General features: G+C 41.1%; 1 protein-coding gene across 9 annotated transcripts in view; it reads right to left on the bottom strand.

Moving 5' to 3' along the window:
* Window positions 1-10,937, bottom strand: part of svilb (supervillin b) — a 29,429-nt gene extending 18,492 nt beyond the window's left edge. The window contains exons 1-8 of one of the 9 annotated variants that reach the window (XM_019883721.1): window positions 10,806-10,937; window positions 10,622-10,679; window positions 5,287-5,393; window positions 4,262-4,353; window positions 4,126-4,183; window positions 3,402-3,549; window positions 2,487-3,331; window positions 348-1,496 (exon numbers count right to left, since the gene is read on the bottom strand). In XM_019883721.1, coding sequence (XP_019739280.1) covers window positions 348-1,496; window positions 2,487-3,331; window positions 3,402-3,549; window positions 4,126-4,133 — 2,150 coding nt within the window. In that variant the 5' untranslated portion in view covers window positions 4,134-4,183; window positions 4,262-4,353; window positions 5,287-5,393; window positions 10,622-10,679; window positions 10,806-10,937. Of the gene's footprint in view, window positions 1-347; window positions 1,497-2,486; window positions 3,332-3,400; window positions 3,550-4,125; window positions 4,184-4,261; window positions 4,354-5,286; window positions 5,394-7,260; window positions 7,830-10,621; window positions 10,683-10,805 lie in introns of those variants that run through there. The other 8 variants (XM_019883722.1, XM_019883718.1, XM_019883717.1 and 5 more) reach the window with 8 other exon arrangements.
* Between the last annotated feature and the right edge of the window lie 4,805 nt (window positions 10,938-15,742).

Below are 15,742 nucleotides of genomic sequence, written 5' to 3'. Positions count from 1 at the left end.
CTTCCAAACTAAGGTTAGAATTTGATGTTTGGGTTTCAAAGTATGACCATCACATTGCCTCTGCCGCAAAAGTTAATTGGTTTATTTGTCCATGTGAATGCAGTGTTAGAAGGTCCATTCTGAAACCAAGTTTGGATCCTGATTTGAAGTTCAGTCTACTGTTCAGACACAAATCATGTTGAGTTTATGCCTGGGGCCTCGGGCCTCCTATCAGCATCCCAAACGTTAGCCTTGGTGGAGGTCTGCATTTAACTGCTCTTGTTTGATGTGTTATGGATTGGAGTAGCATCCTATTGCCGAGTTAGTCATGCAACCGAACACGACAGAGCCCATGCCAGCGAACGTACAAGTCAGGCTTTCTGTTGGCGTTCTCCAGGTAAGAGTGTCGCAGCTGGGCCACTGATACTCGAGTGTCCAAGGTTCCCATCTCGCCATTAGCCGCCCCTGATAAAGGCACAGGCCTGGAGGAGGTCTCGCGGGTGGCGGTAGCCCTCTGCCTCCGGTACATGACAGAATCCTCGCTGATACCAATGTCTGACATAGAGCGGATTCGTGTTTTGGGTTTGGGCCCTCCACCTGCTTCTGTGCTTCTGTGCTTGGCCTGAGGTAAAGAAGAACCCTTCTGAAGATAAATAGCTGAGTCGCTCCTCTGCAATTCTTGCTGCCTTTGAGGCTCTGAGACTTCATACCGCCGGGCCTCTTCCACTCTCATCAGATGAGCTTCTTGTCGTGTCTGGTGTTCTCCTTTGAACTCCTGAGGCTTCCTTGAGGAGTTGTACTGATACTGTTGTGGAAGATCTTCCTCAGCACCCCTTCTGATTTCTGTCTGAAGCATGAGTGACTCTGGATGGTTGAACGTTTCCGAGGCATTCTCCGTGTGCACTAGTCTTAACACTCTGTCCTCTTGAGTCTCATGACCCGAGAAACGATGCCTCCTTCGTTCTCGTATCTTCTCTGTGTTCCTTTCCCGTCTTCGCTCTCTGGGTGAATGACAGGCTTCCTCAAATTCTTGACTAAGTATCATCTGTTCCGGGCTGTTCGTATGACTCTCCACATTTTTGTTTGGATCTCTGTGAGGATCATCTGCCGTCTTTTCTCGCTTACGGATTTCGGATGGCAACACCGCTTTCCGGCTCTTCAACAGACCTTCCGTGTGGACTTCTTCTTTGGAGGCTTGCTGGGTCTCCAACCTTGCCTCCAGCCTTGCCTCCTTGTGTGCTGCGTGAATTTGGTCAGCGCTCACTCGCCTTCGTGATCCCCCGATCTCTGGGGGACTGTGGAGTTGGCCGGTGGACATGGGGAGGTTTTGGTAGTCAATGGAAGGTTGGTAGTCATGAGTAGAATGAGAGTGACCTGGACTGGGGCGAGGCTGAGGAATAGTTCTATACTGTCCGGGTTCCGGGCCGTGTGCAAGCGGGTTCTCCTGAGTTCGGTGTCTGGTACTGTGATGTCTGTCTGTTCTCCACTCAGGAGGCCTCTGTGTACTGCCTCTGATTCTTAGGCAAAGGAATGTACAAGGGGAGTCAGTAAGCATGAAAAACAAAACACGCTCAAAGGAATTAGCCAGTCAAGAAATTCAATCCTGGTGTAAGGTAGGTGAACTGCAAAATGATTTTTTTTTAATGTTCTCACAAGCGCTCCATTGGTGGATTAATTTGACACAGACGCTACCCATGGCAAAAAAAAACCCATAAAGGTAAGGACTGTTAGGAACGAGTCATTGGATTCAAACCGTCTAAAGTGATTATGTGTGGTACAATCAGTCAAAGTTAATGTTCAGATGATTCCTTGCTACTTCCTACCTTGACGACCAGCTGATGAGTGTCTGTGTTATGAGTACAGTCGCTCTTTGACAGGACAGCAAGGTTACGGACAATGTCAAACTGTCACCGATACTTCTTGTCTTGATCGTCAACTGTTTGGTCAAGCTAGTTATGTCTTCTGGTAAAGTCTGGTCAGAATCAGAGGGTTACAGAGGCAACACTTTGGCAGCGAGGCTTACTTCGGCATTGAAAGCTGGCTGAAACTATTTATTACAGACATAGGGTTTAGTGATGCATCTAACTGTCGAAATCAATGATTCCCAACCCCTGCACATTAGTGTGTCAGCAGAGATCAACAGGTGTGTAGCGGGACATTATCTAATTTCATTTAATTGGTCAAAAAAAAGATCATTTATTTGGTACAAATAATCTATGATCACCTATATCGACGCCCGTGACGTTAAATGACAGGCAAAACAATTAAATGCTCTTCCACGAGATGATAGAATGCACAGTTAATCAACTAAATAGTCTCAGCTTTCATACCGAGAAAGTAGATTTGTGAGAAAGCTGAGATCATTATTTCAGTTCTTCAATAAAAGGTTTTGAAAACCATGTTTGAGACATGTGGTTTTTACTCGGTTCATCAAAACCCCAAGCACGCGGAAAGAGCCCTCGGCCTTGAGACCAGAACAAAATCAAGGCAACTTTTTATGAACTCACCCCTGCCTGTTGAGAATGCTTTGTGCCTGCTGCTCAATGAACAAATCCCCAGGTGAGATACCGTAGCGGGTTGATGGCAGTGAGGCCCGGCGGGCAGTGCGAGGAGACCCGGGCACCGCTGTGACGCTGGACTCCCTGCTGGAATTGGGACTCTGCTCTTTATGTGTTGCATCTATGTGGTGGTGGTGAGTGGGATTTTGCTGCTGCTGCTGCTGTTGCTGATTATGATGATGTTGGGGCAGAGGCACATGGTGCTCCTGGGCCCTGATTCCAGATGTGCATTCTTCAGCGCCGCCTCTCCGGTAGTTTTCGATGTTCATGGCTCTTTCCTGTTCTAAGAATCTGCTATCTTGCGTAGGGGCTGAAGCTTGGTTTGTGCTGATTGGGCCTGGTGGAATTGCGGATGCAAGGTCTGGGTGAGTCCTCATGTAAACTCTGCCCACACCAGAGCGGTACGGGCCACCAGTTTCATCTTCTGTTGGTTCTGTTTCTGGTCTATCTCGTCTTCCAGCTGAGTGTCTGTCGGCAGCGGAATCTTGGTCGAGTCGCACACGGTAGCGAGATGCATAATCAATGTCCGCTTCCTGGTCGAGAAGGATGCCGTACCGCTCTGAGAGCTGCTTCCGTCTCTCGGCTTTGTAGCGGGCGATGCGCTCGGCCTTGGATCTCAGATCGGCTGCGTCTGAGGGTGTGGACGCTGGTGTCGACGAGGTAGATAACGTCACAGGGTCGACATACACCAACATTGCCTCAGTGCGGCTGACTCCAGCTCTGGACTGGCACTGTGGAGATGTCACAGGCTTCTGGGGTGCGTCCAGCTCCTCTCGACTGAGGCGCCTCACTGCGGTCGAGAATAAGCAAATCTTTCGGATATTTCAGTTAACAGAGTACAGCAAGGTCCTGTGTCAACTCACTCATCACACAAGGATCGCAGGGGTCCGAGGCCCTCGTGTACCGATGTGGGTCCTCTTCCAGCATTCTGTTAGCAACCAAACCGCCAGGCAGCAGGACTGGCGGAGCGTCACTTTCAATCCCTTCCAGACGGCGGGCCATCCTCTCCTTCCTGAAATCATAGGCAAAGAGTCATGCTGAATTTGAGCATTTTCTTTTACTTCCAAATACTGTACACTAAGTAACTAGTAACAAATGCCATATAGTCACGTCTGTAAGAAATATCTTATTAATCAGGTCAACAATCAACAAATGTTTAACTTGTTCCAATATTTATAGCAAATCCTGATGTTGGTGATCTGAACTGCACTGGGATGAACCAAAGGAAGATTGTGAATTGATACTGAACGACTTTTTGCTCAGCACAACTAGAAGAGCAACTGGTTGTGTTGAGTGCTTGTGCAACATGTCTCACCAGTCATTCGCCGCAATAAAAATAACAAGGCCACAGTTTTTTTTCTACTACGATTCTTCGTCTTGTGCCAATACACGTTCTCTCCCGGATCACTTTTGGTAATATGACAGACATTTGGCTTCAAAGACAAGACTTGGTTATATGTTTGGTGTGGTGTGCTGGTTATTTTGAGTACACCCGGATTATTTTCTTGTTATGAGTGAGGTCTTTCACATTTTTAAAATTTCAGTTTAAATTCCCAGTTTATGTATACCCCGCTTAAGGAGTCCATACCTGTTCATCTCGAAATCTGCTGGAACAGCTCCCTCGAAGTATTTCTTCAATTCTGAAACTAAATGTTATAGTACCGTTTAAAAAAAAATGCACAGCACTAAAAAACAAACAAACAAACAAAGAAACCAATGCGCACCCTTGGGAAGTACCACCAGCAGTTTGGCATCTGTATCTGAAATGCTCTTGACCAGGGCGGCCTTGTCGTGCAAAGAGAAATCACTCTGAAAACTAAATGTCAAAAAATGAGAATACAAATAAAAGAAGGAAAACTGACTTGAAAAAAAATGAATGCACAATCAGCAGATTAAGGAGTTGATGGTAAATGACTCTTGTCTTAAAGGGTGACGCGAGGTGAAAGTATCACACCGCCACAATTCAACTCAAGAACGCGGTCATTGAGCCTTGACATTCTCTATCAGCCTGGCACAATATTTTTGTTAACTATTTTGATCATACAAAGCTATTTTCAAATTTGGACACATACAGTGATGTTAAAAAGGACAAAGACAAACAACAACAATAACAACAAGCCTCTTTTAGCATCTTTTTGATATTATACAGTGAAAAATATGGTCAAGCAGGATTGGATTTTTTTTTTGTGTGTGTGCCTTAATAAATTAAATTGGCATTTAGAAACTACATTTTGTGTTTGTGTCTGTTTTGATATTAAAATTGGTGATACATATAGAAAGAACACAGAAATCAGGAAGAGGGCAAATACTTTTTCACAACACTGCATTTCCTCTTCACTGTGTTTACTTAAAGAACCGCAGGAGTCATTATAAACATGATGCAAAAGAGGCTTAGGGGAATCATGATTCGAATGCTATGGATATTTTTTTAATATGTGTCTGGGAATTTACTGTTCATCAGCAGCATTTAATGCTGACCGGCATGACAACATAAAGCTGTCTATGCTGACATACTGCATCTCTTGTCTTGATGACCAAGCATGCGGTATGAAGAAAATGGTCAGCGATTCTTAGCTTGTTAACTAAAATGCTAACATTATGCTATGTGGTCGGCCGCATAGTCATTTGAATCAACAGTCTCCAAACTTTTACCATGAACTTGTATTAGAAGTAAAATGACGTTTTGCTGTTGTTAGCTTGAAAAATGTCATTCACACGTTAAAACAAAACACAAATGTTTTCTACTTACATGAGGCCTACTTTCTTTCCTTGCCCCAGCTGATGTTTCTTACCTTAAGGCTTCGTTTGGCAATGATGTTGAGGAGCAAAGTTTGCCCACAGCTTCGGATCCAAATCCTGCTAGGACACAAGTCTCAGTCAAGACCAGTGACCACATAACAGCGCTAGCATTTGAAATTGAGTCGCTAGTGCCCAGTGGGATGTTTGAAAAGCTATTTTCCCTTATCAAAATGTAACATTAGAGCAATGTCTGTCATGAATGGGCCCACTATAAAATCTCAAGAAGCCACATGTGAAAAGACACAGGAAGTCTGCCATTTTTGTTTGATGTTGTCATCGTAGGTCCATTTTGGCCTTTTTCAGCGGTCAGTTCAAAGATAAACTTGTCTTATTAAATTTGAACCTTTGTGCTCGACAGATAGGCGATGCCGGATTGTCATTGTGTGTGGGCAGAGCGTGATTGATGACTTGTCTTAAAAAAAGAATAATCTAGACATGGTGTTTTTGAAGACTTCCAAAATCAATTTTAATGTCTGTGTTACGTTCGCATTCTAGATGAACTAAACTATTAAAATTAGTAGATTGCCAGCACCTCTTGGTTTGAAATATCGACACAACGCAACGTTTAAATCAAACATTTATAGATTTTTGTCATTAACAAGTATGTTTCCCTTTTGAAGATGAAAACCATGTTGACAATGACATGGGTGTCAATCAAATGGGTGCAAGTTGACATTCCTCGCGGGTCACGTTGCAACGTGACATGACGCAAACTGTCAAGATGGAGGATCAAATAACAGTTGGTGCGCTTGCTTAGTAAGGATTTAGCGCATTGATTATAAGACAGAAGTCATAAGAAACAATTGCTTTTTGAGAATAATGCTCTATGTTTGTTTTTTTGGTTTTTTGGGGGGGGGGGGGTTGATGATCATGTCAGTCGCTCTCCATGCAGTTCACAGCAACTCTCACAACAAGCACAGCAGTCTGTTGTGAAGTAGGTTCCTTTTTTTGTCGCAGACAGATTCAGTTACCGCTCCAGACACCAATAGAACAAATGTCCGTCTATTTTTTGGCCCCACTGAACCTTCAACAGGACACAAGCAGATTAAAAAAAAAAAAGAATCATATGATCTCTGGCTGTCAAAACTGATCATGTGTATACTTTTTGTATTCAAGACTTGTGCAATGTGTACGCGACCCGTTTGGAAAGCCCCGTGCACGTCAAGTCAGTTCAGTTTTCCTCGGAAACACCCGCATGCTGCCAACCGGGCTAAGAGGCTCAGAGTTGCTGGGGCCAGAAAAAAACTTAGCCAGTGACGACTTAGGTTTTCTATTAATATTCGATGCAGAAAAGTAGTCTTGCGGGGAGGAAAAATACAATCAGTGAGTTCTGACTTGTGTGGCCCGACTTGCAAGATTAATGCAGGTCAAAATTGGAAACCATTGGGTCACAGTCGACTGGTTAGCACATCGGCCTCACAATGCACAGGTGCAGCGTTCGATTCCGGCTTCGGCCCTCCCGTGTGGAGTTTGCATGTTCTCTCCATGCCTGCGTGGTTTTTCTCTGGGTACTCCAATTTCCTCCCACATTACAAAAACATATACCTTACGTTAATTGTTTACTCTAAATTGTGTGAGTTCATCGAAGTGTGCCCTGCGATTGGCTGGCAACCATTCAAGGTGTACCTCACCTACTGCCCGAAGACAGCTGGGATACGCTCCAGCACACCCAAACCCTTGTGAGGATAAGAAGATTAGAAAATGGATGGATGGAATATTTTGCTTGATGATACATCTCCAAGGGGAAAGCATATTGACAATTTACTTCACTTTGCCACATCCAATACGGCTGCGGTGTCGGGGTACTTTGTCTTTGTGTATGTAAAGTAAATGTTGTATGAGGAACGATGACGGAAGGGTACCCAGGTCGCGGACGGAGGACGCAAATATGGGTAAAGTCCCCATCTCTGCCAACAGGCCTTACCTGAGCCGCAGTACTGGACATTGTTGACATGGTAACCAGATATCCAAGGGTTTCGGAACATGTTTAGCACCGTGGATAACGCGCAGCAGGAGAAGAGCGGTCGCAAACTGGCACTCAAGCGGTGGAAGCACCACCGCCACCACCACCACCCGGCAATGACACCACGCAGCCTGTTCACAATGTCACCCGAGTCGGAGAACGACAGCGCAGCGGGACGCCAAAGCTGCTCAGCGGCCTAATCAGATTACAGTCAGAAATTAGCCGCGATGATCAAAACAACAGGACAGGGGATTGGACGCTATGTGCCAGCAAAGGCGGGGATATTCGGGTCGTGTGTATGGTGCTTCCCGGGCCACCGACTGAAGGTGAAGCTTCATGCGTGTCAATTAGCATTAGCAAGCTAACACATTTGTGCTGTAATCCCGTCTAGGATTGTGTGAGAAGAGGTGTTTACTTCTAGGCTTTCACTGACTTTTTGCTAGTTGCTATAACTCATTACTCTTTATTTTTCTGATTTCAAGTGTTGTATTTTAATGTGTCGGAGGTCTGAAAAATGACAATTATTCAGCTTTTTATGAAAATAATTATTGATGTTATTGATAGAGGTATCCAAATATACTATTATTGTTATGATTAATATCATTATTATTATTCATAGTACTAGTAGTAGTAGTAGTAGTAGTAGCAGTCATGAAAAAAAAATCAACGTTTTGTTGAAAATGTTCAGCAAAACCATCCATCCATTATCTGATCTGATCCGCTTATCTTCAGAAGGGTCACAGGTGTGCTGGTGCATGTTTTTGGAATGTGGGAGGAAATCAGAGTGCCCAGAGAAAACCGACGCAGACATGGGGAGAACATGCAAACTCCACACAGGAAGGTCAGAGCCTGGAATCAAACCGTGGACCTCTCTGTACTGCGGGGCAGACGTGCTAACCGTGCCACCCTCATAATAGTAATATTAATAATAAACATTAGCTCGATTATTTTCAGTATTTAAATAGAGTACGTCTGAACCCCCCCCCCCCCAAATTTTTGTATGTACAGTATACTGTATTTTGCATGTACGCAAAACTTTCATGTATATTGTGTGTGAGTTGAAGTACAAAAAGTAGCCGGGTGTCAAATCACACTGATGTTTTTTCTCACCCTTTCAAACAAGCAGACATACGGACACACACGCACGCACACTTGTCCCAGGCGGCTGTCCCCTAATAAGGCAACATGTGTTGTGAGTGGCTGCTGCAAGGAGGTCATCCTGTCCACCAGCAGAGGCTTGTGTTTACAAGACGGCAGCCAGCCTTGTGTCACCCACCTCACCCCCCATCCCAAGCTCCCTACCTTACTTTTTATACGCTTTTTGAATGTTCGTCTGTGGTTGTGCCTGTTATGTGGGATTGCGCAAATCATATTGTTATGATAAGTCTTTACGTGCGATGATCTATGGAGTGACATGTTATATCTCAAGGTAAAGTATCAGGTATCTAAGCGTAGTTACCTAATTCTCCTCTTCCTCACTTACATCATCATCATCATCATCATCATCATCATCATCAACACCACCATCATGGTGGAGGCCAGATGTGCTGCCTAGCGTCCAATGGGCCTTAGAGTCCTAGCTCAGGGCAAAAAAAAAAAAAAAAGTTTTGCATACTTTGTACTTTGTAAATAACAGCTCAAATCTTTTCGTTTTATCAAAACGTGAAATCAAAACTGAAATGAAATTTTTTACTACACAACAAATAAACAGCTCAAATCTTTTCGTTTTTTGAAAACGTGACATCAAAACAGAAATGAAATTTTATACTACACAACAAATAAACAATGAACCGTATCAAATAAAAATACAATATTTACTATAATGAAATTGTGCAAACTTAGAGGAGTAAATTTTCCAATGAACAAAATATTCTCAATTCTAATGCAAATAATGGGCAACTAAAATAATCAAGGGGGCCACACATTTTCATCAGTGCTACTGGGGTGGCACGTAGAACCACGCACTTCTTAACCAGCTATTATTACAAAAATGTGATTTGAAATATGGACAAAATATGTGTTTGAGTGCAAAACACATGCTCGTAATTTAAAGGTTTTTTTTTCCCCCAGTGCAAACCATAAGCTGGCAAAATGAGTAAAAAACATATGCGCAATATGCGGCAGGCGACTTTTGATTTAGTTATATGCTGAATTCAATATTTACATGAACTTTAAATGTGTTCTGTGTTGCCTTATAGTGGCGCGTTTCAGGAGGACGCTATTATAGTTACATAAAAATGCGATTCACATTTGTTATACCTACAAAATGCCCCGGTCTTTGTGTTGCTCCTATCATTCACGCGCTTTGTATTTGTTCTGTTCTGTCTGTTTCACGATTAAGAGTTATGGTGACCATATTAAAACACTGATACCCTGTGTGTGTGTGTGTGTGTGTGTGTGTGTGTGTGTGTGTGTGTGTGCGTGTGTGTGTGTGTGTGTGTGTGTGTGTGTGTAACCATGTGGTCATGTGTGTCCTGATGGGCCAAGCAGGTGCTGGCGTGGTCCAGCCTGCCGCGCAACACGCAACTTGCACCACAAACAACACGGTTTGTCGCACAAGGCAGCTTGCCAACAGCTGTGTGGGAACCACGTGTGACATCCGCATGTCATGATGTCATGATGATGATGATGATGATAATGACAACTTATTCAAATACAAGCATTAAACTTGAGGTCATACAGAGTCATTTCCAGAATTTAGTTGTCTCTTTTTGAGGACAAAATAAGATATTTTCAACAAAAGCGAGCTGGATTTATAAAAAAAAAAAAAAATTGGCATTCTTTTGAAAAAAGGTTGTATTTGAAATATATACGTATTATTTTTAAGTATATAAAATAAACAATAAATATATAATTTTAAGCTTAGACAGTTTCTCGAAAGAACTGCACATTTTTGCAAAGAATGTCGTAAAGTTTTAAAAACAAAAGACATTTTATGAAAAAAATGGTAGGCTTATTTTAAGAAAGAAATAAGTACATTCTTGAGGGGAATATATCCTATTTTTAAGAAATACATTTATTTTCAAAAATAAGGTTGCATTTTATTTATTTTTTTTTTATTTTATTTTTTTTGGCAGGGGGCGCTCTTTTTATTTGGAATAAAGTTACGTTTTTTTCTCATGGAAAAAAAAAAGATCGTTTCAATAAGTAAAGTCTTATTTTTATTTTCAAGAATCAAGTCCTAAACCATTGGAAACCATTGTCGAGCAAAACATAAATTCATGACGTGGGTTTACATCTGCTACATTCTAATTCTTTCTGATGGCGCTTTTGTCCACAAATATCATCATAGGAAGGAAGGACCGACTGTTACTGGACTCACGTGTATCCTGCAGGCCGAGATCAGGGCTCACTACTCCCACGTTCAAGTGCTGCGGAAGCTGCTGGTGTGAGCAGGTAAACCCCCCAAAATCCAAAACGACACAAAAAAACAAACAAACACAGATACAGCTGCAGAAATGAATCCCTAAATATTCCACACTTCCATAAGGTGTGGTAATATTCACCCGGGACTGGAGCGAGTGTGAGAGGTGACCCGCCGGCGGGGAGGGTCACTCGGCGTGCTGGGTAACCCAACCTCGGGGCCCACCATGTATGGGCCCATGCCTGGACAGGCGTCTGCCATAAATAGCCGGGCGGAGCCCGGTCGGACCCCCGTCCAATCAGCTGCGAGCCCGCCTGAGGGTCCCGACACCAGCGGGGGCAGGTCCACCCTCCTTGTAAACCGCACTGGGGGGGGGGGGGGGGGGGGGGGGATAAACCTAACAGGAGGGATTAAACCAAATCTGAAGCACATTGTTAGGATTGCAACAGGGGAGTCAATCGTGGCATTAAAGGCACACACAGTGATTGTAAACATGCACATTATTCGAGCAGAAGGCAATTCAAGATGCATGAAAATGCAACATGTGAATGCGCTTGCGAACTCTGAACGTAACTGCAGGCTATTAGTTGACCCTATAAATAAATCGAGTCCGCTGAATTAATTGGCTATGGAGTTTCCTGTTCGTCCTTTGGCGCCATCTTAAGGTGATAAGAACTCACACTACTTAATGCTCTTAGTTTATATCTATCGATCAAAAATATTTTATTTGTTATATTTTTATATTTTAAGTAATCAAAATATATAGGAAAAAGTACCTTGTACGGCTGTATCAGTATAATGACATAGCGATTAAATATTAAACGTCATCAAAATAAAAAATGTAACTTGTAGTATCCTTACATTGTCCTTTATTGACAGGCACTACTAGCTTCAAACAACCAACACATCTTCACATTGAAATAAATTGAAATGAGATCCAATTAAATGTATGAAATTAATTCTAGTCATCATTGGATTTTTCTTTAACCTGATGGACGACTTCCTAACGGGCCATTTGAGAGGAGAGAGAAGATGGCTGCACTCCAAGCGTGGCCGCCACCACCAACTCATTCACGCCAGCAAAATGTGCCAACTTCTCTAACACTGTGATGGCACTCGAGTGTGGCGCGGCGGGACTCCGTCATCTGAGTGGACCTGGCTGGACAGTTCAGACCTGCTAATTGGTCTAATGTGGCGGACAAAAGCTTCAACAAAGAAAAAAAAAAGAAGGGAATTGTTCCCCTGAGCGACGAGTTTGGACAGAATCGGAAAAAATGTAAAAGAAGGCATGTGCATATTTTTCAGAAAAAAAAACTTTCTTTTTATATTTAGTTTTCTAAAAATTCGATATTTTCAAGAAAAAATATTGGGGGGAGATAAAGATGTTTAAAAAAAAAAAGATTTTGGATGCTATGTGATGACATCCCCGCCATTTTACTTTGGTGTTCTTTGGCACGGTCTGCTCTGGGCCTGTGAAAAGCAGTTCGCCCACATCAAAGCCCGATTGATGAGAAAAGAGGCAGTTTCATGCAAAGAGTTTATTTGCGAATGGGACTGCAGTATCATACAACAGTAGCACAATCATCATGACTCTATGGATTTTCCTGCTATATGTAGATACAAAGATCAAAGGCATGTCGAAAGGAAACAATGAAGGACTTCTCCCACGTTTTTTTTCTTTTATGTTACTCTAAAAATAGCTTTTAAATACTTGGCATAGTCTCGTAAATTAACCTACGAAACACCCACACGTTTTGCCTGTCATCGCGTGTTTTTTTTAATCCTTTTTTTAAATGTCATTTTTACTACCGAGAGTACCAAATGCAAATATACTATACTGTACTGAAAAAGAAAACATTTGTTTCCCCCCCCTCCCCTCATCCCGCTCACTTGCACTCCATGCAAGGAAGAAAAAAAAAGATGTAGAAAAAAAGCACTTAAATCTCTTATGAAAATAGAAAATATTACAAGTGTGCATAATCACTGCTCACGTTGCACATCAACCTGTCGTAGAAAAAAAAAAGTCCAACGAGACTCTTTTATTGTTTTGACGTTCAAGTAGCGCTCATATGCCAATCATGGGGGCTGTTCCTGTGGTCCGGGATAGTTTGCGTAACTTTCAAAGGAACGAGTGGCTCGCTCGTTCGGCAAAAAAAAAAAAAAACAACACAAACTATGCTCGTTTTGCTACAGTGCCCCCGGCTGGTGGGCCCGTCGCTCACAAGTAACACTGCCAAATGACCTGTGACAACAGTGTTGCGTAGACTCGGAGAAGATATTTGGCTGCAGTGGAATGCAATGCTTGTTTTTGACAAGGAATATTTAGGCCACACTCCAAAAAAGAAATGATTACATTATGACTTTCAAGTTGGAATTTCACGAGTGAAATAATGAAGTCATGTATTTTTGAGGGGAAAAAAGTTGTTTACCGTATTTTAAGGGTTTTCATGTTTTCGAAAAAAAAAAGTTGTGCATTTTTGAGAAGAGTCATATTTTAGAAAAAAAAATGATAGTAGTTTTGAGATTTACAAAAGTCTAATATGTTCAAGAGAAAAAAAATGATATTTTCAAGACTATGTCAGACATTACAAAAAATAGTTTAGTTTCAAGAAATAAAAAGTATTTTGCCTTCAAGAATAAAGCAAAAATATTTTTGGGAAAAATGTATATATTTTTAGAAAAAAGTTAAGAAAGTTGTAGATTTTCAAGAAATTGGATATTTCCATGAAAAAAAGCCAAATATTGTTCTGAAGCACAAACTGTAGTTCAATTAAAAGAAATGTCTTCTTGAGAAAAAAGGAGTATATTTTCGAGAAGACATCTTGTATTATTTAGATAGCTTGATCATTTTAAAATACTTGTAGATTATCATGAGAAAAAAAAGTCTTCACTTAGTAATGATTGAAGAAATCTTGTATAGTATTTTTGACAAAAAGGCTATATAGTGTTTTTAACATGAAAAAAAATGCGAGAAAAAACTCACTGTGTGACTGTTCTCAAGAACAGAGTAATATAGTTAGAGAGAAATTGCTTATATTTGAGAAGAAAATATATATTTTCAAGAAAAAAGTTGTACACATTGAGGAAATTATAGATTTTCAAGATCAAAAAGTTGTGTATTTTCAAGAAAAATGTCCTATACTTTCAGGAAAACATTATTTATTTTGGGGAGGAAAAAAAACCTCACATTTTGAAGCCATTTGTCTTCATGACAAAATCTGAATATTTCCAAAGAATAAAGGCATAGATTTTTATTTTTAAAGTTTTAAAAATAGTTTTAAGGGCAGTCATAGAATTTAAAGAAAAAAAATGTAATCTTGCGAGGAAGAAAAGAATGCACTTCCAGATAAAAATGACAATTTCGAGAAGAAATTTCTTTTATTTTCGAGAAAAATTTCACAACTTCATTCTCAAAAATATGCAACTTTTTTTCTCGAATAATTATGACTTCACTGCAAAAAAAAAAATCTATGTGGCCCTTATACTTCTTTGTATGTTTTTTAATAAGGCGACGTCGAAAATTTACAAGAGATGCTGAGACACAACCGCTAAAATGCTACAAGAGTAAAAAGGCTACATAACAATTATGTTCATTCATGACAAATAATTTGCGCACATTCGTTGTTGACTTGTTACAATGCAATGCTGGATAATGCAAAAACACACACAACTTTTCAAACACATTTTCACGACTATCGCGATATATATTTTTTAAGAGTCTTTTTTTTCCATTCTCTATTTAAAAAGTCTTATCTAAAAACCCTGTTTTTATTGAAAATTCAAAGATATTTTTGCGCATTTGTGTTTTAGTTGCAGCATTGCATTGTAGCATTCAAGTACAACCACCCAAGAATTGCGATACCCCATCCCAGAACCCCCCTGGAAATCACGCATGAATGCTGAGAGCAAAGCACAAATATTAAGAATGATTTTAAATGTTATGCGGAAAACAACCGAAGTGACTGGACGTGATGTTTTTGGGGGATACTTGTATTTCATTGGACAGAGATATTGTGCACATTAGCAGCAGAATGTTTGCTAATCTCTCAGCCTTCACACGAGTTTCGAAAACCAAGAAACTATTTATGTTTTTTTTTTTTCCCTCGGGATCACCAGCAAATGAGCCGGGCGAGTGCAAGCTGGAAGACGAGACGACGACAACGCAACACTAACGAAACACGGCGGAGACGACGCGACAAACGCCACCAAACAAAACTTTTCCATTAGCACACTAGAAAATTAGGGACGCTCTCTGTATGTTTATAATCTACAGACACACGGGTGGAGAAAAAAAAAACTTGAAGGCGAAAATACAAAATACCTCTTAAAATATTTAAAATATATATACTTTGTATATATTAATTTTTTTTGTACACTATGCAAACACATTTGAAAGCTGATGAAAGGAAAAATAAATACTCGGTGAAATGTATGATTATGTAATGCTTAACAAATGCATTAGACCACCACCAAATGAAGAGCATTGGTCATCATTCAATTTGTTTCCCTTGAATATCTTGAAAATTGAGCTCCAAAGCCAATTTCCGGAATGAAATTTAACAGCTCTGTCTATTATGACTAGACTGACAAAAAGTCTCAGAAAGCCATGCCTGAAAACACACATAGTTTTAGTTTGAAGAGGCCATTTCAGTAAAAGTTAACATCTGGCAGTGGCCATTAGACTGTTGTGAAATCAGCTCCCAAAGCAAGTTTCCCTTAGCAACATTGAATTTAAAAGCAATGTGTACCATGAGTAGACCCACAAAAAAGCATCACAAAACCATGCCTGAAAACACACATGAAATCTGCCATTTTGGTTGAGAGTGGCCATTTTAGTAAAAAGTTTAGGTCACGGGCCCTGGACTTCCTTGAAAATCAGCTTTCCCCCCACCTCCCCTCAAGCCAGTTTCCTTTCGCCGTGGGAAATTTAATAGCAATGTCTATCAAGAGAAAAAAAAAAATCACAATTAGCCTTGCCTCAATCGACACAGGAAGTCTGACACTTTGGTCTATAGTGGCCATTTTAAGATCATTTTGATCAGTTTGATAGCAACTCCTGAACTATTTTGAGCCCTGCCC

The sequence above is a fragment of the Hippocampus comes genome, unplaced genomic scaffold (assembly GCF_001891065.2).
Source record: "Hippocampus comes isolate QL1 unplaced genomic scaffold, H_comes_QL1_v1.1 scaffold159, whole genome shotgun sequence".
NCBI classification, from domain to species: Eukaryota; Metazoa; Chordata; class Actinopteri; order Syngnathiformes; family Syngnathidae; genus Hippocampus; species Hippocampus comes.
The sequence above is the reverse complement of the archived record's forward strand: the minus strand, read 5'-3'. Positions and strand labels throughout refer to the sequence as shown.